Raw genomic sequence first — 25,345 nt, 5'->3', positions numbered from 1 at the left:
CGCCCATCTTTTGTGTGGTGTCTTGCTTGCTGTCAAAGTGTTTATGTTGTATGCAAACATTCATGGAGGCATCTTAATGAGTCTATGATGACCATCTGTGTCAGGGTTCATCTGCCCTCTGACCCAGCACTTAGTCTAAGATGTTTACATCTTATACTAAACGCTTACTTTACATTAGACCAGATACACAAAATCGAACAAGGCATAAAGCATTTGGGGTATCGCTTTGTATATGAAACAAAAAATGTTGTTATCTCTTGGTCACTAATAACAAAAAAATACCTAACTATCATTTTAGTATATTAGTTATACATAAGTTAGCTGACCGGAAAGGATCTATCTTTATTTCTAGACGAACAAGTTGAGTACACTATGACATTGATCAAATTAATAATTCTAATGTTACCAACCTAATCAAATTAATTATAGGCTAATGAAATGTGTATGGCGTAGCTGAGATTGAACGAGGCTATGATCAGAAGGGTATAGATGTCGTATGCTTAGCGCAGCGAGCGCTTCTGTTACGCTGGGGTCGTTCATGCCTGGATGGCTCTGAACACAGCTATTAGACACAGACATTAGCTCACAAAGGAGCTTCATTTCTGCTCCTCTGTTGAATTGGTGGCAGGATCTGGTACACATGCTTCCTTAATTCTGTGTGGCTTGTGCCATGATGGCAACATTTCAAGTGTTCCAACAATCACTTGTCAATGCTTGCTTTTCATTGAATGAATGTGCCGTCTAGGTTCGTTCATTGAATCCACCTGTGTATAATACGTACATAATAACCCTTTTTCAGTCATCGGCACAATAATTGGAGGATAGTAACACTATTCAAATTTTAAATTCCGATGTATTCATGTTTTACGACTAACATCTAGTATCCATCTTCTATCTGCTTCCATCCAAAATAAATGACAGGAGCAGAATAACAGCTAGCCTTCATACAGTTGTGTGTGTGTGTAATCCAAGGTCAAATTTGGCTCACAAACTCAAGTCCATTGTATGTGCTTATATTTTGGTCGCCACGATTGACGTAGCAGTGACTTATCTAAGAGAGCAGGCCCGCCGACAAAGGGATGGCTTTAGTGCCAGAGGATGGCAGTCTGGGGCCATCAGCTACTCATCCAACAAAGAGATGTTGTTCAATACAAATTCTGTTTCACAACCCTCCACATTCAAATACTAAATAATACAAATTCGTGAAGATATTTACATTTTTTAGAAATTAAATAATGTATTAAATTAAAATAGGTTGTCATTATATTTGATGCATGTAAAATTGTTGTGCTATTAACAAAAACAGGTTACATTATGCTGAAATTTGTATTTATAACTTTAAACTCCAAATGTTAGATATTATGATAGAAAGATATTACATTACAATTATATTAACACATATATATATTTTTTGTGTAATATGACCAAACAGCAATAGTTTTGCTGTAATAATGATAATAATGGAAAATGAATACAAAATACTTTTGTTGATAAGAAATATTTTATTTTAGGTAAAGAACCATAAAAAAATAAGAATCTTCATGTAAGAAATAACAAATCACATTTGTACGTATCATGGCTGAAAACAATTAGAAATACATAATATACCAACAATGTTAAACAGTGGTTATTGGCAGATTGCACAGCATTTTGGGGCCATATCAAAATATTTGATAAAAAATACAATATGTAAAGGTACAACATTTATGTTACACAATCTAATTATTCCTTCACAATTTTTCATTGAAACAATTCCCTTAAAACTTCCACATGCTTGAACAAAAAAGATTCAAGATTACTGGGCTGCAAAAATCTAAATCAAGCATATAACACAAAATACACTTAATTGATAGACATAAAAAATACAATAAGTTATTAATAAATATAACGTAATACAAATGTATTTACTTACTCCTTAACTGGAGGAAAGGCCTGTGTCATTATGCAAGTCAATTACATAATTTGATTACACAATCACCTACATCTAAAACCATGATTAATCATAATCTTACTGATCAAGGAAAGTCGTATGTTTGAAACCAAGTAGTCGTGCTTTGACCCAGGTAGCCTGAAGCCTGAAACTGGTAGTCCCAGCTCTGAGCCTGGTAGTCCTGAGCCTGAACCAGGTAGTCTCAGCTTTGACTCTGGAAGTCTTAAGACCAAACCTGGCAGTCTCAGCTCTGAGCCTGGTAGCCGTCAAACTGATAGGGGAAGGAGGTGTGCGTGTACTCCGGCTCCGCGGGCGCCTCGTACCCCATCAGGCACGGGTAGGCCTCGTCCTGAACACAGTCCAGCTGCAGGTCCAGCCACTGGGTGGTGTGGGCGGGCTGCTGCCTCCGGGGGTCCGTCAGGATGCGACTGAGGGCCATGATGTAGCTGAGCGCCATCTGGAGGGTCTCGTACTTGGACAGCGTCTTGTCCTGGCCCCACTGGGGCACCACCTTGCGCAGGCAGTCGAAGGCCGTGTTCAGGCCCTCCATCCGCTTCCTCTCCCGGGCGTTGGCGGCCATCCTCCGCCGCGTCACCGTCTGGAACTTCTCCGGACTGCTGCAGTCCATCTCGGAGCCGGAGTCGCTGCAGCTGGCCAGCCGGGACTTCATGGTGCTCTTCCGTCAGGCGTTGCTTTCCCAAAACTGCGGAAAATTAGGAAAAATGCGTCCACTTCTCCAAAAACGTCCAAAGTTGCAAATCTCCCCCTCTCGGTGAAGCCCTCTGGGTTTCTCTTGCACTTCTCTCCTTCCTCTGGCAGCGCTTGGTGCTGGAGGACAGACACGTGGAGGACCTGATGCTGGGGCTGTGCTGGAGGTCAGAGAGCTCTGTGATGCTGGGGACAGTGGAGTCTGGCTGCTTTTATAAGACATAGGGCCGGATTAACAGGTGGTGGCAGGTGTAGACCCCGCCCCTTAACACAACCCCACCCACACAACCCCACCCTGCCCTCAACATGGCTTTTAGTGACATCTACGGATATAAACAGACCCCCCCCCCCCCCCCCCCCCCACACACACACACACACACACAAACAAACCCTTAATGAAATTCCAATTATGGTGGGCGGGTCTATCAGGACTCGGCTTCACTGAGAGCCATGTGGTACAAACATTGAAAGTCTGCCATCTGGTTGCTATGACGTCTTAACCCCTGCAAATGTTACCAGCAAACTAAAGGACGTCATCATATAGTTGGACATTAATATATATAAGAATTATCTAAATGTGTGTTTATATTTATGAGCATTAAATAATTATACAAATTTAGTACACAGACTATATAGACTAAATATATATATGTATATATCTCGATATATTGAAATATTGATATATTAGTTATTGTATTTTTTACTTATCTTACTTATCATAACGCACTCCAATTCTCCATCGACCACCAAGGAAGACCCACGTATCTTCCCATGGCGACAATCTGTCAGTAAAACACTGGTAATCTGAGATTAGCCTGAGGCAACATGGGTGCAAGTGTGGTCCATAACCTGAGGGCTTTAAAAGGCTGTCTTCACCAAAGTGGATTAAGGATTTTACCCAATATGGGAGACAAGATGTTACACAGCTTATATGATTATTTGACGCGTGTCATTTCCGATGAAAGCAGGCCTGAATACAGGTAATAAGTGTGATCCTTAGAGATGACCTCGGCAGCCCCACCAATAGCAGGGCACTTGATCAGTGTTTTGTAGTGATAACTCACAGTATGTGGTATGCATTAGTGTACTTCGTGTTCTGGGGAGCACATGTGAAATAAATAATTGATTTGCCTACTGGTCCGAGAAAATGGAAAAGACAGAACAAATGGTCTGTCTGTCCTTTCCATCTGCTGCAGGAAAAGAAATGGTTTCACCAGCACCCCCGCGCATCCTCGTCTCAAATCAAAAAGTAATTGTATGTTTTCTATTCGACTATACAGTGTTGTTCTCCTAAAGTCTTTAATTACTATTGGAGTTATTTAACTAAAATCCCAGTTTCCTTCTTTCATGCTTGACGCTATTGCATGTTTAAGAACTAATAAACGCCACAAGACGGTGGCTCTCATGTCGTCGTGACAACCCCCTTAAACCAAGAGCTCTCCAGGGGCCACCTTTACTGGTTATGAATGTTTAATCACCACCAGAGGCCTTGGATAATGCCAGCCCTTCACTACTGGGTCATGGACACAAGCTGAAGCTGTCTGCTCGTTTTGAGATTGACTGGTTAGCTGTGCAATTAGGCATATAATCCCATCTCCCATTTGGTTCATTGATTACAGATCGGTGTGGTGGGCCAGCTGCTGCTTGTCCTGTCTGCGGGGGCCTCGTCCCAGACACGACCGGGGCCCTGAAACCTCGCCCTGCCTCCTTCCCTGGCCCACCCCTGATTGGCTGCTCTGAGCCATAGCACCCTCCTCTGTCCGGAGCCATATGGCACGGAAGAGCAGAGACCCGTCTGCTCCGACGGTGTCAAATATCAAGATAAACCCGGATAACTCCCCGAAAGCTCCGTATGGGGGAATTAGAGAGATTATGGCACAAAAAATGCCTGCTAATACGGCCAAGGGAGAAAGTGTAGGGAGAAAAGAGTAGTACATGTGGGAATAAATGTATCAAAGTGCTGACTTCAGGAGTTTCTTAGTTACATATTCCAAAATAAAGTTTGGAAAAATGTACAACCGCTAAATTGGATTGTGCTGTGAACTGTCTGTTCCGTACTGTCGGTTCTTTACTGTCTGTTTCATACGGTGTACTCTCTGTTCTGTACCGTCTCTTTTTTACTTTGCAATGTCTGTTTTTACTGTAATGCCAGATTGCCGAGGACAAACTTCAAGTGTTATGTTCATTGAATGAACAGTAGTTGTCCCATCTTATCTTAACTCATTAATGGATGCAATTGGCATATTTTTGCCCTTTTAATGACAGAATGAAGCAAGAATGCAAAAGTAAGAAAAGTAATTCCGGTGAGACATTCAAAGGGAAAGAGAAGCCAACATTGCTGTTGGGTTCAACTCTCCATGACGCCTGATCAAACATTTGGACGAGGGAGGAAAGTATCCTGACAATAGTTTCACACTACCACTTTTTTCCTCTTAAAACGGTATTGTCTCTTAAGCCTTGAGTGAATTTATTATTCCCCACCCCCACCCCCACCCCCACCCCCACCAACATACAACCAGTCGGCCAAACTGCAGGCTCGGCTCTGGCAGCTGGTGTAACGAGGCTGGTGGTGTAATTAGGTCACACAAGGTGAATGTAATTTCATGCCTATTTGAACTTTCTTGGGCTCTAATTGGACTGATATGTGATTGGCTCCGTAGCCTCCGCGCTGTGGGCTGAATTTGGTCTCATTAGATAGGGGCTGATGGTGGGGCAAGGTCGACACAACCACCCCAGTCCCACGGAGAACTGCCCCAGTCCCACAGAGAACTGCTCCACAGCCCAGCAGGAGTTAAGGAGTTAACCTGGTTGAATCAAGGTTTAATATAAAAACAGCCTCACTTGATTCGGTTATACCCGTCATGGTAACAAAACAGAACGAAGGCTTGTTGTGTTTTGAATAAATATAACTTTAATCTGAGAAAACAAATATTTTACATTGTGCAACTTTACATCATCAAAATATGTGCTTTGAAAGCAGTTTTTTTTTTTTTTTCCAAACACTCTCACTGGATCCAAACTGCCTTGATTATTAAATACATGACGTCGTCACATCTTTGACACGTATGTCCGATTTGTGAATGCATACATTTTCTGTAGTAAACCAATACATGTGTTTGGCAAGAAATAAATTCAATCTATTGGTATCTAGTGCGGGTGATAACTGAGTTGTGATACGTCGGAGTTCAGTCTATAGAACTCATTACCCACAAATGAGTTTGGCACAATAAGCTGTAGGGTGTACAGCTTATTATAAAATATAAATAATATAATACAAATATATTATATTGTTTTTGAAGTGCAAAACCATGAATGTGAAGCTAGGTTAACCACACAACACTGGCAGCCGTCATAGGACCTGCCAACCATATCATCCTTCAATCTCTCAATGATCTGCATTTATACGGATCTAGCTTCACAACATTCCCCATGCTTACCGGCATGCTCACACACACACACGCACACACAAACACAAAGACAAACACACACGCACACGGTTCAAAATAGTTAATGGTTTGAAAATTATGTTGAGCTTATCATTAAAGAGGGCATCCTTTTTGTAACAAATTAAATCAACAATAAAACATTCAGCGATGTTCATATTCACTGAAAATATCTAATGTATATGTGAATATGTAGGACAATAAAACGCTATGAAGGTATATGTCATTTTGAATAACATTTAAAGCAATTATTATTACCACAACTATATAGATGTTGCAATACAAAATAAAACATTGTCAAAATAATCTGTGGGACTGTATAAATAAAATGTCATACAATTATTAAGAACAGAGTTTGAACTGAAAGAAACCGAAAATGCGTCTAAAAAATGCAGACTATGATGTAGAAAAAGATGAAGGGGATTAAAATCTTCCACAACACAGACAAACATTCACATGTGTGACTGTAAGGATGTGGACTAAGACTTTGCAAAACCATCCTGTATTTCTGCACGCACAATGCAGAACATAATGCTCTAATCTCTAAATGCCACCAATAAACTGGAGTCGTTACTTAAGGCTCAGTTATGGTTCCACGTCGACGCAACGACCACGCAGACGCTTCGACGCAGTCGTGAACCTGTATTGGTTCTGTGTCTGGTTTTTAGTAAGCGGACCAATCACAGCCCTCGCTGCTGCGTCACCACGACGCAAGGTTACAATTTTTGGGAGGCGCACGTCCGGCCCTTGCAGTGGACGCAAGGAGGGTCCGCAAGGACGTAAAGGGGTCCGTAAACCCCCTTGCGTTGCGTCGACGTGGAACCATAATCAGCCCTTCAGTCTGCCATCTGCTAGGTATGTCATTCGACACAGGTGCCAGTCACTACAGCCATGTTACTTTCACTCTAACTTTCGATGCATTACTTGTCATGTTTTCTACCACACAGCGGTTTTGACGGTGCGTGTTGTAGCGTAGAATCACAGCAAAGGTTCCGTCGGCCCGAAACCCACCAGAGCTCCGACCGGGGGCACTGCTGTGCGTGATCCCGTTCGGCGGAGGCTCACAGCTCGTCGCTCTCCAGCTGCGACTCCCGCGGGGAGCTGGAGAACAGGATGGGTCCGCTCTCAGTGGAAGGGAAAGCCGACTTGATGTCCAGCCCCTGGCCCGTGAGGGCTGCGTAGCGGGAGCCCGTGCGCGGCGCCGTCTTCATGGGCGTGGGGATACTCTGGTGCCATTGGGCTGCGGACGACAGAGCGGGCAACGCGAGGAGTTAGTGGCTTGGAGGGATTCCTCCTTGTTGTAAGTAAAACACAACAATTATTTCAGAGTCGATTGCCCGTGTGCAAAAGGTTTGTCTTACATATTTAAGAGCTCAAAAGCTCTTAAACATCATATATAAAGTTCTGAACGAAATTATATATGTTGTTTGTTATTTAAAATTCTTACTTGTATCAAAAAGGTAAAATTTACCCGTGGTTCATTACGTTTATGTTTCTACAGACCTTTTGCATTTGAGGTGGTGATAGAAGGATAGAGTTTGGGTTTATGGATGTTTACCATAAATGTCTAGTCTGGAGGTGCATGACACTATGCCAGCCTCATTTTTAGCCGAGACCGTGTACCAGCCAGCATCCTCTTTCCTGGTTGGCTGGACTAGGAGACACACGTACCCAGTGGCATCTTGATGCATGCTGGATGGTTAGTATTTAAAAAAAGCAAATGATCACATTACCTGTGAGTCATTATAATCACTTTTTTTTTCCTCAAAAGACTTTTTGAGATTGTATTGTCAACAGCAGAACAGTATTTCCCAGCAGACAGGGGATTCGTGCCCCATCTTTACATCCACCTACCTGAATCTGTCCTTATTTCTAGGGATCGTGTCATTGTCCTTCTTCCAGAAAAGCGCCGGAGGAGGCATTCCCGACACGCGGCACTCCAGCCTAGCCGGGTTTCCCTCTGGGATCCCGCAGTTCTGCAGCTTCTCCACAAAGTGCGGAGGGTGCTTCACCTCCTTCTCTACGGGGGACATGACTCAGGTTACACTGCCGTGCCGTTTCAAAACCTAGTGGCGAGTGGCCATGCGGTGACCAAGGCCGTTTACGTGACGTGGACCCCAGCTATAGTTTCTACAAGGACCTGGGGTTAAAAATAAACCTAGGTTAGTGGTGATCATACAACATTCTGGCGGTAGCAATTACCTAACACCTTCAGGTCTAGGCAGAAGGAGCTCTGGCCGGCTTTGTTGCTTGCGATGCAGGTGTAGACACCGGCATGGTTCTGCACCACGGGGTCGATGACCAGCGAGTGGACGCCGTTCTCCCGCACCAACATCCTGTGAAATATGTCCGGGTAGATCGGCTTCCCGTTGACCAACCACATCAGCTCCGGGTTGGGCAGGCCGCTCACCTGGGAGGTAGAACAGGTGGGCGCTGATGAAGAACTTCCTCAAGGCTAAAAGCTAACCCTCAACAACCTTTAAGGTCCAATCTCCATGAGCTCGGTGCCTACCTTACAGTCTAGTCTGCACAGTCTTCCCTCGTGGGCTACCATGTCCCCCGGAGCCTGGAGGAAGTGAGGCTGAAAGAAGCGTTCCTGGCTCGGCTCGCCGTCCTCTACTTCCTGTATGCGGGTCTTCACCCTATTACCAACGTAGAGAAAACTGATGTGTTAGGACACGTTACAAACACGTTGGGTCCAAGGATGATTTGAATTGGGGACCTTTTTAATTGTTCCACCACTTTATCTGTGAGTCCAAATATCCTTGCCAAAGAAGGAATCATCTTACCTTTGAAGATCCCACTGCACACTTAAGCCCAGCTCACCTCTGAGAGTGAATGGGTGTCATTCTATTCCGGGAAGCACCCGTCTGGACGATCAAATGGCCCGAGCAGCTGATTCTACCCTGGTGGGGGAGAGGAACGAAGAGTCGGCAAGTGGAGTGCACACAGGGCTGACGGACTGGGGGTGTAAGATGGACAGGCTTGGGGGGGCCCAAGGCAAAGGGGGGGGCCATGGGAAAAAAAATGTTTTAAGTATTTTTTAATTGTTGTTCAAATTGTTTAAGGGGGCCCCTCAGGACTTCATGTATATGGGACCCAGAATTTGGTGCTCCGCCCCTGAGTGAACACCAGTGCCACCGGTTGTTAGCTAACAAACAGGTTGATTAGGATGCAGTACGCTAACCCACAGATCCTGTACGCAGCGCTACCTGGGGATTAGCCGCCATGACGGTGTAGTTCCCATCGTCGTCGTTGGTGGTGCAGTCGATGTGCAAGGCACAGGTTCCGTCGCCCTCTCGTATCTTCTTATAGTGAACGTTCTTTTGCAAGATCTGCTTTCCGTCTTTGAACCAGTACACCTGAAGAGGAGGAGATACTGCTAACTTTTTTCGCATAATTATGGACATTAGAATTTTGGAATCGGTCTCAAAAGTACTCCTAGCTCTGAATGAAGTTTTGAGCTGGGTGGGGGATAAGCGTCTAGATTCAGCAGAATGATCTAGAACCTAAACATCTATCTTGATTCGACCCCTCCCGTGTAATCCGTAGGCCCAACGGTGTGCCAAAGGGCGTAGTCCTCCTACCTTGGGAATGGGGATCCCCACCAGCTTACAGGAGAGTGTGACGGGCACCCCCTCCATGGCCCGGAAGTTCTTGAGCTTCTTGTCGAAGACGGGGGCGATGCAGCGGCCCGTAGGGACGGCGTCGTGGTGAACCTCGTCGTCCGACTCCTCCACCGGCGTGCGCTCCAGCCGGAACTCGATCTCGCTCATCAGCCGCTGCTCGAAGTTGGACACTTTGTACGCCTGGAGAGGAGGAGCGGTGTGAACCAGCACTGTGTCAGGAGTACGTCGGACATACTCTGAGCACTTTCAACGCTTTCATTCGTGGCTTGAGATGAGGAATTAATGGTATAAAATCATAGCATTTCCTGGTAATATTATAGGAAAACTGAAGGAAAACAATATAGATATAGACCCAAATTACAATCATGCTTAAAAACATACATACAACCGAAAATAGAGAGAACCCTTTGGTTTAGAGAAAAGGTTAAGTACAGTTAGTCATAGACACTAACAATACTTCATAGACCTTATTCCTCTAAAAACGAGAGGGGAGGAGAAAGGATTTAATTTGTGGTGAAATGTTCGCCACAAATTAAACTCACTGGCTCACTAGCTGCTGGGGTCAGGCTAAATCCATCATGGTGAGCTGTGCAGGCTGCGTCTGGCTCCTGGCTGTCTGTGCACGGGCTCAGCCATCCCTTACACAGCTAGGACCTCTATATAAGGACTGGGCTTTGGCCGAGGAGCAGCGTACTTACCTTGTGACCTTCATTAACATGAAATGTTGCAAAGTTTTCTCATTGTTGACCTCTTGGTTTCGAGAGGTTTTACTTTCTCGTTTGAGAGGTTAACGATAGATGGTGCCCTAAAAAGATAGCTAAACTAGCTACAGCTGACTGAATAAGGGGTGACATTGTACATTATTTTGACAATAAACAGAATTTCTGTAAATTTCGATTATTTGTTTCGGATTATTCATGCTTGTGATAAATTAGGTGAGGAAAGCTGCTATGCTTGATTAGAGCTATGAATTAGTCATGGTGAATAAAAGATAAGTCAACGGCAGTATTCCCACTATTTATAACAGACTGCAGTTCAAACTCGTTCTGCCTTCCAACAGGTCAGTGCGAAGCATTGCTCTGGACAGAAGACGGTCCGTGTACCTCATCATAGTTAAAGACATGGGCAGGAATGTTTGGTCCAAGGGATCGGCTGGCTGTTTTCCCCTCATTTTTCAGCTTCTATGGGATGACATGGATGAATGATAAACGCCCAAATAGCTGCACACACAATGTGAACGGATGAAAACACACAAGCAGACCACCACATTACACCACGCACCCATGATCAGGCGTTAATACACCGTCGTGTGTTAATACGTAGCATAGACACATGGATGAAGGATGAATGAATGGATGAACGGACACAGGATGGAACAGTGACATCGAGGGGCCATGAGGACTGACTATGGTAAACGGATGACAGTGACAGTGAAGGGAACAGTGATTTGTGATGTAATTGTCTCAAACCTAGATGGGGGGGGGTTAACGGCACGCTGGCTCTAAGGCTCGGATTGTGACAATCCTTGGCTCAATTTGAGTGACACGGATGTTGTATAAAATGTTTTTATACCTTCAACAATAAGCATTCATTCATGTGCATGTTCAGATGAGCCAGTGGCACTCAGGTTGGAAGAAGGCTGATTCCGAACTGCTGAGATGCGGATGACCTAGTACCTGTTGAAATCCAAAAGGTGAAGAATTATCATTGAAGCGATTGGCGTTGAGCCTCCTTTCGATGTCGTTGAGGATCACCTCTTTGCTGGCTCTGATATCTTCAGAGGACGGCGTCCGCGATTTGGGTAGCCTCCTCAACTGCCTGCGTCAACAATGAGTCATCGAGTTAAACATCACCTCAGCCGCATGCACCAGTGGTTTCAGGTTATCATGTCACTCTGTGGTGTGGCATATCCTATGATGATCACTTCTACCGATTTGTGATATGACGCTCTATTTGCGAAGGAAAACATCTCCAGCTGCTATGCAATCTGTCCTGCACAATGGAACGGACTCAGTCTGACATCCGAGTCCTAGCATTCATATCTTTATATAGATATCACACACTTTAAACCCAGATCACTGTGATATGTGCTGCAGAACAAGAGCCTCCTGGAAATCGGCTTCATACTGAGTCAGGCCCATTTTCAATTCTATGTTTGGTTAACCTTTGGTTAACCCTTAATACTTTCCTGTTAAAAAAAAAAAAAAAAAAAAAAAAAAGATTGATTCATCCCATAATAATAACCCTACCCTGCCGGGGCACTCTTGGGCAGCCCCATGGAGTTGGTTCCCTTGGCGATGTGCAGCGAGGGCAGGACGGAGCTGAGGAAGGCCACGGGGTTCTGGATGGGGCTGGGGGTGGAGCTGCTGGAGGCCGGGGAGGCGGCCTGCGGCGGCGACTGGGTCCGCCCCGCGAACACCGAGTTGAGGTACGGGGCGGAGATCAGCGTCGGCGAGGACGTCACCGACAGGGGGCTGGCAGGCGACCGGAGCACCCGCGTGGGGAAGACGCGCGGCGCCGGCGGCGGCGGGGAGAACGGCGGCAGGGTCGGGGAGCTGGCCGCCGACGACGAGTTGAACTCGGCCGCCAGCTCGTTGAGCAGCGGCACCGGGGACTCGGTCGGGGACGGGCTCATCACCGGCGACAGCAGCCGGGCCGCCACGAACTCCTGGGGCCGGGAGTAGGTGAAGCTCTGCGCGGCGGGGCCCAGGTTCATGAGGGAGGCGTAGCTGCTCCTCAGCATGGGGGTGGGGGAGGTGACCTCCTGCAGGGAGGAGGAGAGGCTGCCCTGGGTGGTGTCCGAGGGGGTGGCGTGGAACTGGGGTGGGGGGGGAGAGCTGAAGTGGCTGGGGGGCGTGGACTTGGAGAGGGCGGCGAGGGACAGGTTGAGGTGGGAGGCGTGGATGGTGTTCGTTGGAGTGGCGGCCGCGGCAGGGGAGTCGTACAGGGACGTCGGCGTCGACAGCTGGGGCCTCGCAGGCGGAGCCATCTTAAGCTGCGGAGGGGAGGGGCGGCTGGTGGCGGGGGCGGGAACGGTGTACGGCTGGGCTGCTGGGGCGGTGGGAAGAGTCGCCGCCGGACCGGAGGTCAGCGTTGGCATCGTAGGAGCCATGGTGTAGGCTGACACTGGGACCTGGGACTGTGTGGTTACACCGGTGTGAGCCATGGTGTAGGCTGACACGGGGACCTGGGACTGTGTGGTTACACCGGTGTGAGCCATGGTGTAGGCTGACAAGGGGACCTGGGACTGTGTGGTTACACCGGTGTGAGCCATGGTGTAGGCTGACACGGGGACCTGGGACTGCGTGGTTACAGCGGTGTGAGCCATGGTGTAGGCTGACACGGGGACCTGGGACTTCGTCGTTACAGCGGTGTTGGTGTACAGCTGGAAGTGCTGCGGAGTTGGTTCGCGAGGCAACCTGGGGGACCAAACCACAGACTCTGATGAGATCTGAGGCTGCGATTGGGTCTGGACCTGGCTCTGAGCTGGTGGCTGGCATTGGGTAAAGGACTGGGTGTAAGGTGCTGGCTGATACTGGGACTGGCTTTGTGGTAGTGGCTGGGATTGGGTCAGGGACTGGGCTTGAGGGGGTGGCTGGTATTGGGAGTAGATCTGAGGCTGTGATTGGCTCAGGGCTTGAGGAGGTGGCTGGTATTGGGAGTGGCTCGGAGGCTGGGATTGTGTCCAGGGTGGAGACTGGGGTCGGGCTTTGCTGTGCGAGTGTGAGTCCCCATCTTGCTGCTGCTCCAGGAGAACCTGGTTGTGTAAGATCTGAAGCTGAGCTGGGTCCCTGACAACCAAGGACAAAACAAGAAGGCAAAGAATGAGTGACCTTAAATATTAACAAGTGCCGTCTTGTAAATAATCAAAGGTCTCCAGGCACTCACCTTATAAGCTTTACAGTTAATACCAGTTGAGCCAGAAAAAAAAGATTGTGCCTCTCGATAAATTGTCAGCCCATTTATGGTCTACTACCAGCAAGCAGCTCCCAAATCAAATATCTCCCATGCCCAACATTGTCTCACTTTTACAGTCTAAAGAACGCATTCACTCAGCGAAGCGTCTCGATATAATGTGTTATCATTTTATATTCCATCAAGCTAAATCCAGAAAGGTCCGACTCCGCTTCAAGAACAAAACACAACAACATAGAAACGTTGTACTACAGTGTCAAATACATGCTTATATCTGAAACATAACCCAAATCGCCGCACATGCATAAATCCACAAATGACTTACAAATAGAAAATGCCATCCTTTGTTTTTGAAAGCTGGAAGGTCCACATGGAGGTGTCCAGGGTGCCTGCGCTGCTAGTGAAGTGTGTGTGTGTGTTATTACGCTGCATGTGGAGTACCCCTAAGAGGAGGAGCCCACCCAGAGACACATCCCTCGATACGGAAAATGACAGAACCAAGAGATTTCATATGTGATATGTATTATTACTAGCATAAGGTTGTTTTCGTCAACACCCTGCTGTACCGGATTCTGGGCTTCGCTCCTGAAAGCAAACACGGTTCTAGATCAACCACATTTTATAGGATGAGCGGGAACGCCGTACTTAGTTTGGGTTTAGTCACCATAACGATCGGGATGAGCGGGAACGGCGTACTTAGTTTGGGTTTAGTCACCAAAACACTCGGGATGAGCGGGAACGCCGTACTTAGTTTGGGTTTAGTCACCATTACACTCGGGATGAGCGGGAACGCCGTACTTAGTTTGGGTTTAGTTACCATGACGATCGGGATGAGCGGGAACGGCGTACTCACAGCTTGGGTTTGGTCAGCAAGGGCGGCGGCCCCCTGGCCGTCAGCCCTTCCTCGTACGGCCAGCCGGACGGGTCACACGGCTCCTCCTCGTCCTCGTCCTCCGGCAGCCGGAAGGTGACGCGGAGGCCGGCCTTGGCGCTCGGCCGCGGCTCCCTGGGGTTCGTCGGAGCGCTCGACTTCAGACACGAGTTTGCCGGGGGGTCGGGCAGCGGCACCACGGCGGGGGGCGCCCTGACCTTAGGGGGCGGGCCCTCGGGGGCGGCCGGGGCAGGCCGGTACGGGGGCGGCTCCGGCTCCGACGGGGGGGCGAAGGGCTTCAGGTAGAACGGGGCGCCGTGGTCGACCCCGAGGGGCTCGGGGGCCGATTCCCCGGAGCCCGGGGGGTTCAGGTGCTGGGGGGTCAGGTACTGGGGGTCTAAGCGAGGGGTGCTGGTGTAGCTGATCCTCTCGCGGGAGCTGCCGCCCAAGGCCTGCGGGTCGAGGCTGGGGAGGCTGACGCTGCCGCTCATGCTGCAGCTGAGGGGGTCCAGACGGAGGGTGCTGCAGCTGAGGGGGTCCAGACGGAGGGTGCTGCAGCTGAGGGGGTCCAGACGGAGGGTGCTGCAGCTGAGGGGGTCCAGACGGAGGGTGCTGCAGCTGAGCGGTTCGAGGCGGATGGAGCTGGAGCTGAGTGAATCAATGCGGTTGGAGCTGGAGTTCAGTGGTTCCAGGCGGACGGAGCTGGAGCAGGGCTTGACACTGGCGGTCACGGTCACCTCGGGGTGGTGCTGGACGGCAGCCGAGACGTCGGGGAGGAAAGATTCCCGGACTTGGCCGGACTCCATAGCTGCGCCGCTCAGAGTGCTCGTACCGCCACCGCTGCGGACGTTGCCTGACGAGAGAACGACAGAAAGACACGGCTGGCTCAACACACTCTCCTGTGGGTTTGCGTGTCTCCCTTTGTGGCAGCCCGGCGGCGACGTGATGTGACGGTACCTTTGACCCGCAGCCGCCCGAGACTCGACACCGTGCCGTACTTGTTGCTCGCCGTGCAGGTGAACATCCCGGAGTCTTCGGGGAACACCTCGGCGATGACCAGCGTGCAGATCTCCTCTGGGGGGGAAACACTTTAGACTCTTTACACATCACAACATTGAGAGGATCGTCACAAACTAGGAACTTCGAATCTGATGCACCCTTTAAGGTCATTAGATACAGGTCAAAGCAGTGCAGTTGTTTGCAAACTTCTTATGGAGAGAGGGTAGGGGGGGGGCTTTTTTTGATGCATTATATTTATGGCTGTTTGTCCAAGGTTGAGGGACTACCTTATATGGTCCTGTTTGGGGATGTGTGGCCCTGGCTTATGCTCGGGGTCTATAAACACTTGACAGTAATATGCGCTCAGAAGCACCAGAAGCTGCAGGAGAGACACTTTCCCCGTTCAGTCCTTTCTCTCTACATGCATTTGGAAGAAAACGTTTTGAGTGTGAAGGCAAAACGCTTATTTACCTGATTCAGAGTGGGATCTGGGTTCTGTGAAGAAAACAAACGATCATCAAGAAACTACTTGATGCCACACATTTGTATGGGTGTTCTAATAAACACATTTTTAGCTTAAGCTTGGCTTTTATCATTTGCTCTGTTGGTTTGCATTTGAGACTTGGTACTTCTTCAACAGGAAATAATTAGAGGTTGTCAAGTTATTTTATCTTTTCATTAAATACAATAAGTATATCATATAATACGTTTCTTCTGGCTGAACTCTAGCTGTTCAACATAAGACTAATAGTGTTTAAGGAAATTAATCCAAAGTGTAATGTCCAAAGTAACCTTGCATTAACTTGATTATATCTACACATAAACACATTTTATTAACACTTAGTGTTAATACAATAAGTTGTAAACATAATCCAGTTAAAACAAGGTTTTAACTTGTAAGAGAAGTAAAGAAACACAATATAACATTAATGCTTCATCCATAAAAAATATTGAGGGTAACAATGATTCCTTCTTATTAAAAGTCACATATTCGACAACACAACATAAAAACAATAATACTACATCCCAACAACATCAAACAGCAAGGAACAATCAAAACAGCAGAACCGAAGGAACACCTACTTTTCTGGAGTATCCTGAAATCAGGGGAGTCCTCTATGACTGTTCCCTCTCTGTACCACTCCACCCTGGGGGACGGGACGCCCTTCATACGGCACTCTAGCACCACCAGCTGGCCCTCCAGGGCACTGACCTCCTGGAGGCTCTGCGGGGACAAGAGGGGCATAGCCTCAGTGGTGGGAGAAGTACCCCAGAGGTAAATGAAGTGGGTAATAACGCTGTAAAATACAGAACTTTCAAAATAAGAGTACCATCTTTTAAACATTATGTGATGCATTGAGTATGTTATTATTCAGTGTTATTATCCCATAGTACAGGAAGCTGAAAAGGATATTTTATTATAGTGCCGTCTCAATTTTCACATCCAGCAGTTGTCCACAAACATGCATCAACATGCACACACACACACACACACACACACACACACACACACACACACACACACACACACACACACACACACACACACACACACACACACACACACACACACAAATTTACAAAGAAGGAGAAAAAGATCCAAACAATTTGCTCATCTAGATTCCAAAAGGCAGACGTGTCCTAGCTTAGAGAAGCGAGTCTCACCTTGGTGAACACGGGAGCAGCCATGATGGGTCGTACGTCTTGCTCCTGATGGGACAGCTGGGTGGAGTTCTGATTCTACAGAAAAACATACAACAAATAATCCATTAATAAACAGAAAACAGTTGGAAAATGGAAGACGATAAAAAAAAGAAAAAGATACAACTACTAAATCATCTCAATCAATCTCTGCGTTATAGCAAAAGTAAAACAAGAAAGTTAAGACTTTATTATTTCTCTGATGTGTTTCATCAATTCTCCATATTAGCACTGAGGGGGGGGGGGGGGGGAGGGGGGGGGGGGGTCAAATATACCAACGTCAATAAAGAGCAGGCATTACAAATGCAACGTGTACACCTTCTACCATTCACCTCCACGGTGAGAGTCTGTGACGGAGCCCCTTGACCGTAGGCCTCCGCCGGGTTCACCTCCACCAGACCCAGCGGCTGAGGACCCGCCCCGAGGAGGGGTTCAGGAACCGGCTCCTCCTGGGGCTCTGCCGTCGGGGGGACGGGGGCACACGGCAGGGGGGCGACGGGGGCCTCGGAAGGCTCCTCGTACAGAAACGGTGTGGCTGTGGTGGAGGAGCACTCTGATGCCGGAGGAGGAGCTTCCGGCTGGACGGGGGACTCCTCTCTCAGCGTCCCGACGGGGGGGTGCTGATAGGGCTGATCCTCCTCTGCTGTGGAGGCGGCGGCGGCGGCGGTGGAGGTGGGGGTGGAGGCGGCGGCGGCGGTGGAGGTGGGGGTGGAGACGATGGTGGTTTGACTTGAGGCGTCTGAGTCGTCGGCTCCAATGTCGGCTGCCGGCCGGGCTGCCAGGGGAGCCGGCGTGGCTGGATGCGTTTGTGCTTTCTGTACTTGACTGAGAAAAAACAGACAAGAGGCACGATGTAAATCGTACATTTTCCACGCGTAAACGACACATGGTCATCAGATTTCCGTGAAATCCGGTTCTCATCCGATCAAGTCTGCAGAGGAAGAAAGGAGGTTGACGAGGGCCGGGAACTCACTGGGGCACGTGTTCAACGAACGGCTCTCCCTCCGAGTCCGTGGACGAGGCGCCTGCGTGGGACAGAAACAGAGCCGCAGGTCACCCTCTGGGACTCCACCCGACCGAGCCGCGTGACCCATGACCCTCCTGAAGGGCTGATTACGGTTCCCCGCTCACGCAACGCAACGCAACGCCCACGCAGACGCTTCGACGCAGTCGTGAACCTTCACGGTTCTGCGTCGGGTTTTTAGTGAGCCGACCAATCACAGCCCTCGCTGCTGCGTCGCCTCGACGGAAGGTAAACATTTTTGGAAGGCTCACGTCAGGCCCATGGCGGTGGACGCAAGGAGGGTCCGCGAGGACGTAAGGGGTCCGTCACCCCCCTTGCGTTGCGTGAACGTGGGGCCGTAATCAGCCCTTAAGAGGGCGGAGGACCTCCGGGCCTCACCCTCCACGTAGATCTCTGCCGACGTGGAGTCGGTGCCGTAGTAGTTGGAGGCGAAGCAGGAGTAGCGGCCGGTGTCTTCCTCGAAGGCCTCGGCGATGATGAGGGAGTGGCGCCCGGCGAGGGTCAAGATCTGGATGTCCGGGCTGTTCTCCAGCTCCTTGCCCTCGCAGAACCACCTACACGCACAGACACACACGCAAACACAGACACAGACACAGACACAGACACAGACACACACGCAGACAGACAGACAGACACACACAGACACAGACACACATTTAAATGCTTTTATTTGGATCCAAATTTACTAAGAAGGAGAAAAAGATCCAAACATTTTTGCGAAGAAATATTGATAATGTAACAGGTTCGAAGCTCACATGCCTTTACACACACACACACACACACACACACACACACACACACACACACACACACACACACACACACACACACACACACACACACACACACACACACACACACACACACACACACAGTGCGGCATGGACACATATTAGGAATTCTGTTTGTTGAGGATTTCTCCGCTGATCAAATGACGGATACATTTTCAGATTTTCAGATTTCCGAGAATTTCAGATCAGCAATTGTAAGAAATTTGCTGATCTAAAATGTTTGGTTTCAGATTGCATTCGTCAAAGGTCTATGGGCTTCCCAATACAAATTTGAGGCATTCTAAATCTTAAATACAGCTTTACCAACGAAATGTGTCATTCTTTTGGTTCAGATGTTCGAGTTTGGTTCGGTTCACCACCTGTTGATACCATAAACCATCCTCAATAGAAAGCTCTTGTGTGTCAGGCACTCTGCACTCACCACGGCTCTGGGGCTGCCAGTAATACGGACTGGCTGACTGCCAGGACATAACGCTATATAGAGGTCAAGCGAAAGGAAGTGTATGATGAGGCAGGCCTATCAATTTACCCAGTATAACAGGAAACCTTGCTTACTCCCTTGCTGGTTATGAGATAAGGTATTTAATGCTTAGGATCAGTATATCATACTTGAGAACTGTTCCTCTGGCTGATGGGCTCTGAATAAGTAGACACAACGTTGGGAACGCTGAATTGACGTTGGCTGAATTAGCCGGAATGTCTGAATTAGTGGAAAGTTCATATTTTACACTTCACTTTTCACTGGCTACCTTTGTATTCCAATCGATCGTTTATTGAGGAGTTCATTAACATGATTTAATCTTGTTTCCAAGCACACGTCACATTGATCCACCCTATCTGCATTAATTATGATGCCGTCAATCAAGGCATTTACAGCTTCCAGCCTTGCTGTCCTCAATCAACATCGAGCTTTTTCGATGAACATAAGCTCTACCGTTTAATAGCCAACCCAGAGTGTATCACAACAACTCCCCGCTCTGGATTTTGACCAATGACGCACACCGTCCTCCAGTGCCACGGGTCTGAGCGGGATCTATTCTGAGGAGGTCATGATACTGTGTCAGATGTACCCTGTAAACAGGCAGGATCACAGCAATACGCTATTATGTGGTCACTGTGAACAGCACCCAATGCTCCCTGGCTTACCCCTTCATAGAAGCATCCATACTGGGTCATGGGTGGTAGAACAATGGATTGATTCAGAATATTGCGTTTCGAAGAGGAATTACGTTCAAATTCTCCTGGACTGTATCTGATGCGTCTCCATGTTCGGTTTCCTGAATTTGGGTCGCCTTTTAAATGCTATACATTGAGGGGGTATATTAAGTATCTACCCCCCAGCCCACACAGACCCCCCCCCCCCCCCTCCCCAAGCCAGACAGCAAAGTCCCAGCTCATTCAGTTAACCCGTGACGTCACCCGACCCGCGCCAGAACACGCACATCTCGCACTCCCGTTTCACAGAAGCACGGCGACGCTTCGAGGAAGCTCTGGTGACGCGACCCAAACCCAGCGGGCAGCGCTCAGGGCCGGCTCCACCGAGGGCCGTCCAGGCCGCCCGCAGCGCACGTCCTCGGGGTTCAGAGAGGAGGACCGGTTCAGGGGGGTGACGGCACCTCGCTGCACCGGTCACATGCTGCCTAGCAGACCCCCAACAGCACCCCTCTCCCACCCACCCCCACTCTGTTAACCCCCCCCCCCCCCCCACCCCCACTCAGCCCCCCTAGCACCCCTTCTCACCCACCCCAAAGCCCCCCCCAGCCCCCTCACCTACCCACCCCCAGCACCCCCCCTCAGCCCCCCTCTCACTCCCCCCCCCCCCCCCAGCAGAGTGGAGGAGATCCCTGGAGCAGGGGGGGCTCATGGTCTCTACGCAGCGGGCTAAAGATAGACGGTGGATATGCACAATGCTATGCCCTGACGCACCAGCGCCGCTTAGCCCTCCAAGACAGGATGTACGCGCCAAATTATGCGGACAACCGTCTGGCGTGGTGGCCTGGTCTGGTCTCCTTCACAGCCTCGTTGTAATGTGGCAACGGACTACATGGGATGATTACACACATGGCACACAACACCCAATTCCTTGTTTTGCTTTTTACGTAGCAAGAAGGTCAAGCAGTTCACGGAAACGCTTTTTTCGCAGAGCGAAGAAAAACGTAGGAAAAGAAAAGAGGAAACGAGAAACTGTGTACTATGTCTTCGCAGGTTCTACTTCCTCAGGGTGTTTCTTTCCACTTCCCCTGCTATTGCTGTATCAGATGGGACTTCATTGCTCTGTGGTTGTCCCCGCTAAAAATGGCAGAGAGCTAAATTCTCCCCCAGACCAGAATACGTTAGCAGCTAAACAATGTTCAACAGGTCCGGGTCTCTACCCCCCTCTGATGTGACCCCCTCAGAGCTTCATTCCCTCCCCATCAAGGTTTAGATCCGCTAAACAGCTTTTTAACCTCATTCTTAGTCCATGTTTGTGATCAGAAGCAATGCATGTAACCTGAACGCTGCTCGTGAAATAACCTGGAGCTTGTAGCGCACGCACGCACACACGCACGCACACACACAAACACAAACGCACACACACATACCTAACAGCTGTTGGATATCGTCACTTGTCACCTTTTTCTGAGTGGCCTCAGAACCTTAAACACATCATTCATCTCAACTCACACCTCTGAAGGGACACGGTATTCATTCAAATCACTTGAGGCAGCAGCAGTGTGTTCCGTCTCTCCTTTACTGACACCTTGTCAGTAAAGATATCAGGTAGGTCCCCGTGGATCCAGCTGCTCAGCCCGCGTCCAAAACTCGCTTTGACTTTCAAAACCCTTTGTATAACAATAATGAAACGCGTGGCTCTCGCGGTATGCAGCAATCGAATGCCATAGACTATTTATGAACCTGTGCTCCCGCTATACCACATTCTGAAAGAGTAATATCGAGACGCCACCCTCTTACCCTAGACGCGGTGGCCTTCTCCTTCCCGTCCTACCGCCTTCCCACAGAGATACATCCAAAGTGAGCCGGAGGAACACTTAATATAAATAATCTGGTCGGATACTGACCCACCACACATCCCAGCCGAGGGGACCAGAGGGACTTGGACGTTGAAGCGACTTACCCCTGGTGCACCGAGTGTTGAACTACAGTCAGCCAGCAGCTGACTTGATAACAATCACAAACACAAAACACACTCTGCGCACGCTGAGCCGGGACGGCCCCGTGCTGGTACTAGCCTCACCCCGGACGGTGTGGTGGGTGGTTCCCTTACCGGACCTCGGGCACGGGCAGTCCTGTCACGGTGCAATCCAGCTGGACCTTGCTGCCCTCTAGAACCTCCCGGCTCTTCAGCTTCTGGACGAAGCAGGGAGGCTCGCAGACGGGCTCCTCTGAGTATGGGGGGTCCGTCGGGGCAGCTCTCCCCGCTTCCCCCTCCGGCTGCTCCTGCTCCTCCTCCTCCTCTCGCTGCCCCCCCTCCTCCTCCTCCTCCTCCACCTCCACCTGCTGGGAGGGAGGGTCACCGTGGGTCTGCTGCGCCCCGCCCGCTGGGCCGTCCTGCTGGGGGGGCAGAGGTTGGACAGCCTCCCGCTCCGGCGGGTAGGGGGCGGCCCCCGGGCTCGGCCGCCGGCTCTCCACGGCCGCCTCCTCCGGGGGGCCGGGGGCCTCGACCGGGCGGTCGCGGTCCTCGGGGTCCTTCTGAGACCAGCTCTTGTGCGTCTTGCGGCCGGACCCTTGGGGCCGGACCCTCTTGGTGCTGTTGGCCTTGAACAGGGAGGACAGCTCCTCGATGAAGTCCGCCGCCTTGTTCAGGAACTCCTTCTTGGACTGGTTCTCCACGCCGAAGCCCGGGGGGCCCCTGGCCGGGCGAGCGGGGTCGGTGGCGGGGGCCCCGCCCGGCGGCTTGCTGTGGCTCATGCCGTTGGCTGCCAGAGCCGGAGCGCTCTCCGACTTAGTGTCCGCTCTGAACGCCGCCGCGTGTGGGGGCTGGGAGGGCTCCTTCCTCACGGGGGCCGCCGGGGGGAGGACAGCAAAGGAGGAGGAAGAGGAGGAGGGGGGAGGGACGGCAAAGGAGGAGGAGGAGGAGGAGGAGGAGGGGGGGGGAGGGACGGCAAAGGAGGAGGAGGAGGAGGAGGAGGAGGAGGGGGGGGAGGGTGCAGAGTGAGGGACGGAGACAGAGAGGGATGAGGAGGAAGGAGGGACGCTGAAGGAGGAGGATGAAGGTGCAGAGGGAGGGACGGTGAAGGACGATGATGAGGAGGGAGGGACTGTGACAGTGAAGGAAGACGACGAAGGCGCTGAGCAGACGGTCGCCGTGGGGACGGCCGAGGAAGGCGTCGCCGCGGTCGGCGCAGAGCGGGCCGCGCCTCGAGGGGCCTTCCTCTCCGCCGCCCTCTCCTCGCGGGGCTTGTGTCCGATGGCCTGGCACGCCAGGTTGACGCTCTCGTCCAGCTCCTCCTGGCTGAGGAAGGCCGAGAGGTCGGGCCCCGGGCGCTCGTCGGGGGCCTCCGGCTCCTCCGCCTGGCCCTTGAGGCCCCCGTAGACGAGGCGGCGGGAGCTGCTGGAGTCCGAGCGGCTCATGTCGCTGTGGCGCTGCTGGGCGCGGGCCTCTGCCAGGTAGCTTTCCCTCAGGAGCTGCTGCGGCGGCTCAGCGCCGTTGTGGTCCTGCATGCTGGGGGGGGGGGGGGGGGGACCACACGGGGCAGGTGATTGGTCGGAACAACTGCTGGAGGATCACAGCAAGGCTTAAGGGCTGATTACGGTTCCACGTCGACGCAACGCAAAGGGGGTGACGGACCCCTTACGTCCTCGCGGACCCTCCTTGCGTCCACCGCCAAGGCCTGGCTTTTAGAGGCCCAATAAACATGTCGGTACGCAGTGAAACAACAACAACAACAACAACAACAACAACAACAACATCAACAACAAGGAATATAACGTATGAAGGATATGTAGTTTAACTCTTTTTAATGACTTCCAGTGTCAGTACAAAAATTAGTAAGCTGGAAAATACGGTGACAAAATCTGAAAAAGATTTTATAAAGGCTGCTAAATAAACAACTTCAAGTTGTAGACAGCTGATGTACTAAACCTTTACTCAAAAACATTACAAATACATTAAAAGTTAAAGTAAATGAATAAGGAATGTTACTAATATTTGTGCACCAGGACTGATTTTTTGTTCCCTGAATAGAATAAAATAGAAGCCAAGTCGAAATAAATTAGAACTATATTTCTATTTTGGCTCATTTAACCTCACACATTTCCTCAGCCAGGGGATATCAGTTTCTTAGCGCTAGAACTCATGAAACGCAGACAGAAGTTACACCTCCCCGACAGCCTTTTCAGAAATTCTAGAAATGTTGCCTTTGGACAACACTTTGCCAGAAGCCTTGAGTTCTTATTCAATTTAGACACCAGAGATGGAACACATTTGCGGCTGACACTCAAATCTGCTCAATTAAGGGAGGCAGCGATGCCCTCCAACAGATCTGTAGCCGTCACTGCAGCTGTTGTGTACATTAATCCTTTGCAAACAGCCTCCAAGCCCACCAAGTCCCATCTAATAATAGTAAGGGCTCAGTTTACATGAAGAAAATCAAGTAAAAGCAATTCCTCTCATCCTCTTCACTCCTATTAACAGGATCTTTGATCATCAGCCACACTAAGGATTAAGTTAAACTGCACAAGCAGAGTGGTTATTTTATTAATTAAGTTTTAGAAAAGGGAGTGTGGCGGCCGGTGAGGTAAAACGGCTTTATGGTTCACTGTGAGTGAATAGACTCAGACTAGGGTCTGAATACTCCCAGATGAGTCCAAATTAAATTAGGTAAAACAAACACTTTCGACTAAAAATAGAAGCCACATGCCTGCCAGTGGGTCATTGTGAGAGACAATTTGGAGGCGACACACAGCTTTGATGTGGCTGTTGCTAAATGACGGGATATTTAGCTTGATTTACCTTACCTAATAAGCCCCCCAGCTGGCCCCGTCTAGGAGCGGCAAATCCTCACAGCAAACCTGGTCTTCCGGTGGCACCCACCTTGGGAAATCCTAACGGTGGCAGCTGCCCGGCCTCTCACACGGAGAGAACCTTGGAGTTTACCGGAAAAAACATGGGGGCAAGTCGCTAGGGTAGGGTAACCCTGTCAGCAGTAAAAGTAGCAACATTTGTCAGCGCTGTAGTCTCAGGTTATTTTGGGGCGGCCTTGCCATGTGCTTGGGTGCTGTGCGTGCTCATTGGTCACGGGGGCGGTTCTGAAAGGGGATTCCTCTCGGAGCGTGCAGCTCCTATGGGGGTCTGTCGTCCAAAAGCACCACTCCTCTGGCACACGGAGACAGA

The 25,345-nt window shown here is 49.8% G+C and overlaps 3 protein-coding genes across 6 annotated transcripts; all 3 read right to left on the bottom strand.

Annotated features, from left to right (window-relative positions):
- Positions 1-1,492: 1,492 nt before the first annotated feature.
- On the bottom strand, positions 1,493-2,838 carry atoh7 (atonal bHLH transcription factor 7). The gene has a single exon (XM_030379492.1). The coding sequence runs from the start codon at positions 2,598-2,600 to the stop codon at positions 2,175-2,177; it is 426 nt and encodes a 141-aa protein (XP_030235352.1). The 5' UTR covers positions 2,601-2,838; the 3' UTR covers positions 1,493-2,174.
- Positions 2,839-5,526: 2,688 nt separating this feature from the next.
- On the bottom strand, positions 5,527-23,071 carry mypn (myopalladin). 4 transcript variants are annotated; one of them, XM_030379410.1, is made up of 20 exons: positions 22,277-23,071; positions 18,599-18,774; positions 18,170-18,221; positions 17,529-18,021; positions 17,161-17,235; positions 16,579-16,720; positions 15,967-15,990; positions 15,454-15,570; positions 14,479-15,349; positions 11,960-13,501; positions 11,387-11,528; positions 10,814-10,891; positions 9,669-9,890; positions 9,294-9,443; positions 8,908-8,987; positions 8,594-8,723; positions 8,284-8,491; positions 7,936-8,101; positions 7,640-7,773; positions 5,527-7,321 (listed from the first exon to the last, which is right to left on the bottom strand). In XM_030379410.1, the coding sequence occupies exons 1-20, from the start codon at positions 22,918-22,920 to the stop codon at positions 7,143-7,145; spliced, it is 5,625 nt and encodes a 1,874-aa protein (XP_030235270.1). In that variant the 5' UTR covers positions 22,921-23,071; the 3' UTR covers positions 5,527-7,142. The 4 variants fall into 4 exon arrangements, with proteins under 4 accessions (XP_030235270.1, XP_030235272.1, XP_030235271.1 ...); XM_030379412.1 differs by lacking the exon at positions 7,640-7,773; XM_030379411.1 differs by lacking the exon at positions 10,814-10,891.
- A 131-nt stretch (positions 23,072-23,202) lies between these two features.
- LOC115560162 (myopalladin-like) lies at positions 23,203-25,252 on the bottom strand (the record flags this gene model as incomplete). The annotated part of the gene is made up of 2 exons (XM_030379491.1): positions 24,970-25,252; positions 23,203-23,674 (listed from the first exon to the last, which is right to left on the bottom strand). A coding segment is annotated over exon 2 (471 nt), but the record flags the coding sequence as incomplete, so codon positions are not given.
- Between the last annotated feature and the right edge of the window lie 93 nt (positions 25,253-25,345).

Source organism: Gadus morhua, chromosome 15 (assembly GCF_902167405.1).
Source record: "Gadus morhua chromosome 15, gadMor3.0, whole genome shotgun sequence".
In the NCBI taxonomy this organism is placed as follows: Eukaryota; Metazoa; Chordata; class Actinopteri; order Gadiformes; family Gadidae; genus Gadus; species Gadus morhua.
This window is presented reverse-complemented; position numbering and strand designations above follow the sequence as displayed.

Excerpts from the sequence above, each read along its gene's own strand:
- atoh7 (XM_030379492.1), bottom strand. The coding sequence starts at position 2,600 with ATGAAGTCCCGGCTGGCCAGCTGCAGCGACTCCGGCTCCGAGATGGAC.
- mypn (XM_030379410.1), bottom strand. The coding sequence starts at position 22,920 with ATGAGCCACAGCAAGCCGCCGGGCGGGGCCCCCGCCACCGACCCCGCT. Across the intron at positions 8,988-9,293 it reads TCATGGCGGCTAATCCCCAG|GGTAGAATCAGCTGCTCGGG; the intron begins GTAGCGCTGCGT and ends CTCCCCCACCAG. Across the intron at positions 7,774-7,935 it reads AGAAATAAGGACAGATTCAG|CATGCATCAAGATGCCACTG; the intron begins GTAGGTGGATGT and ends CTAACCATCCAG.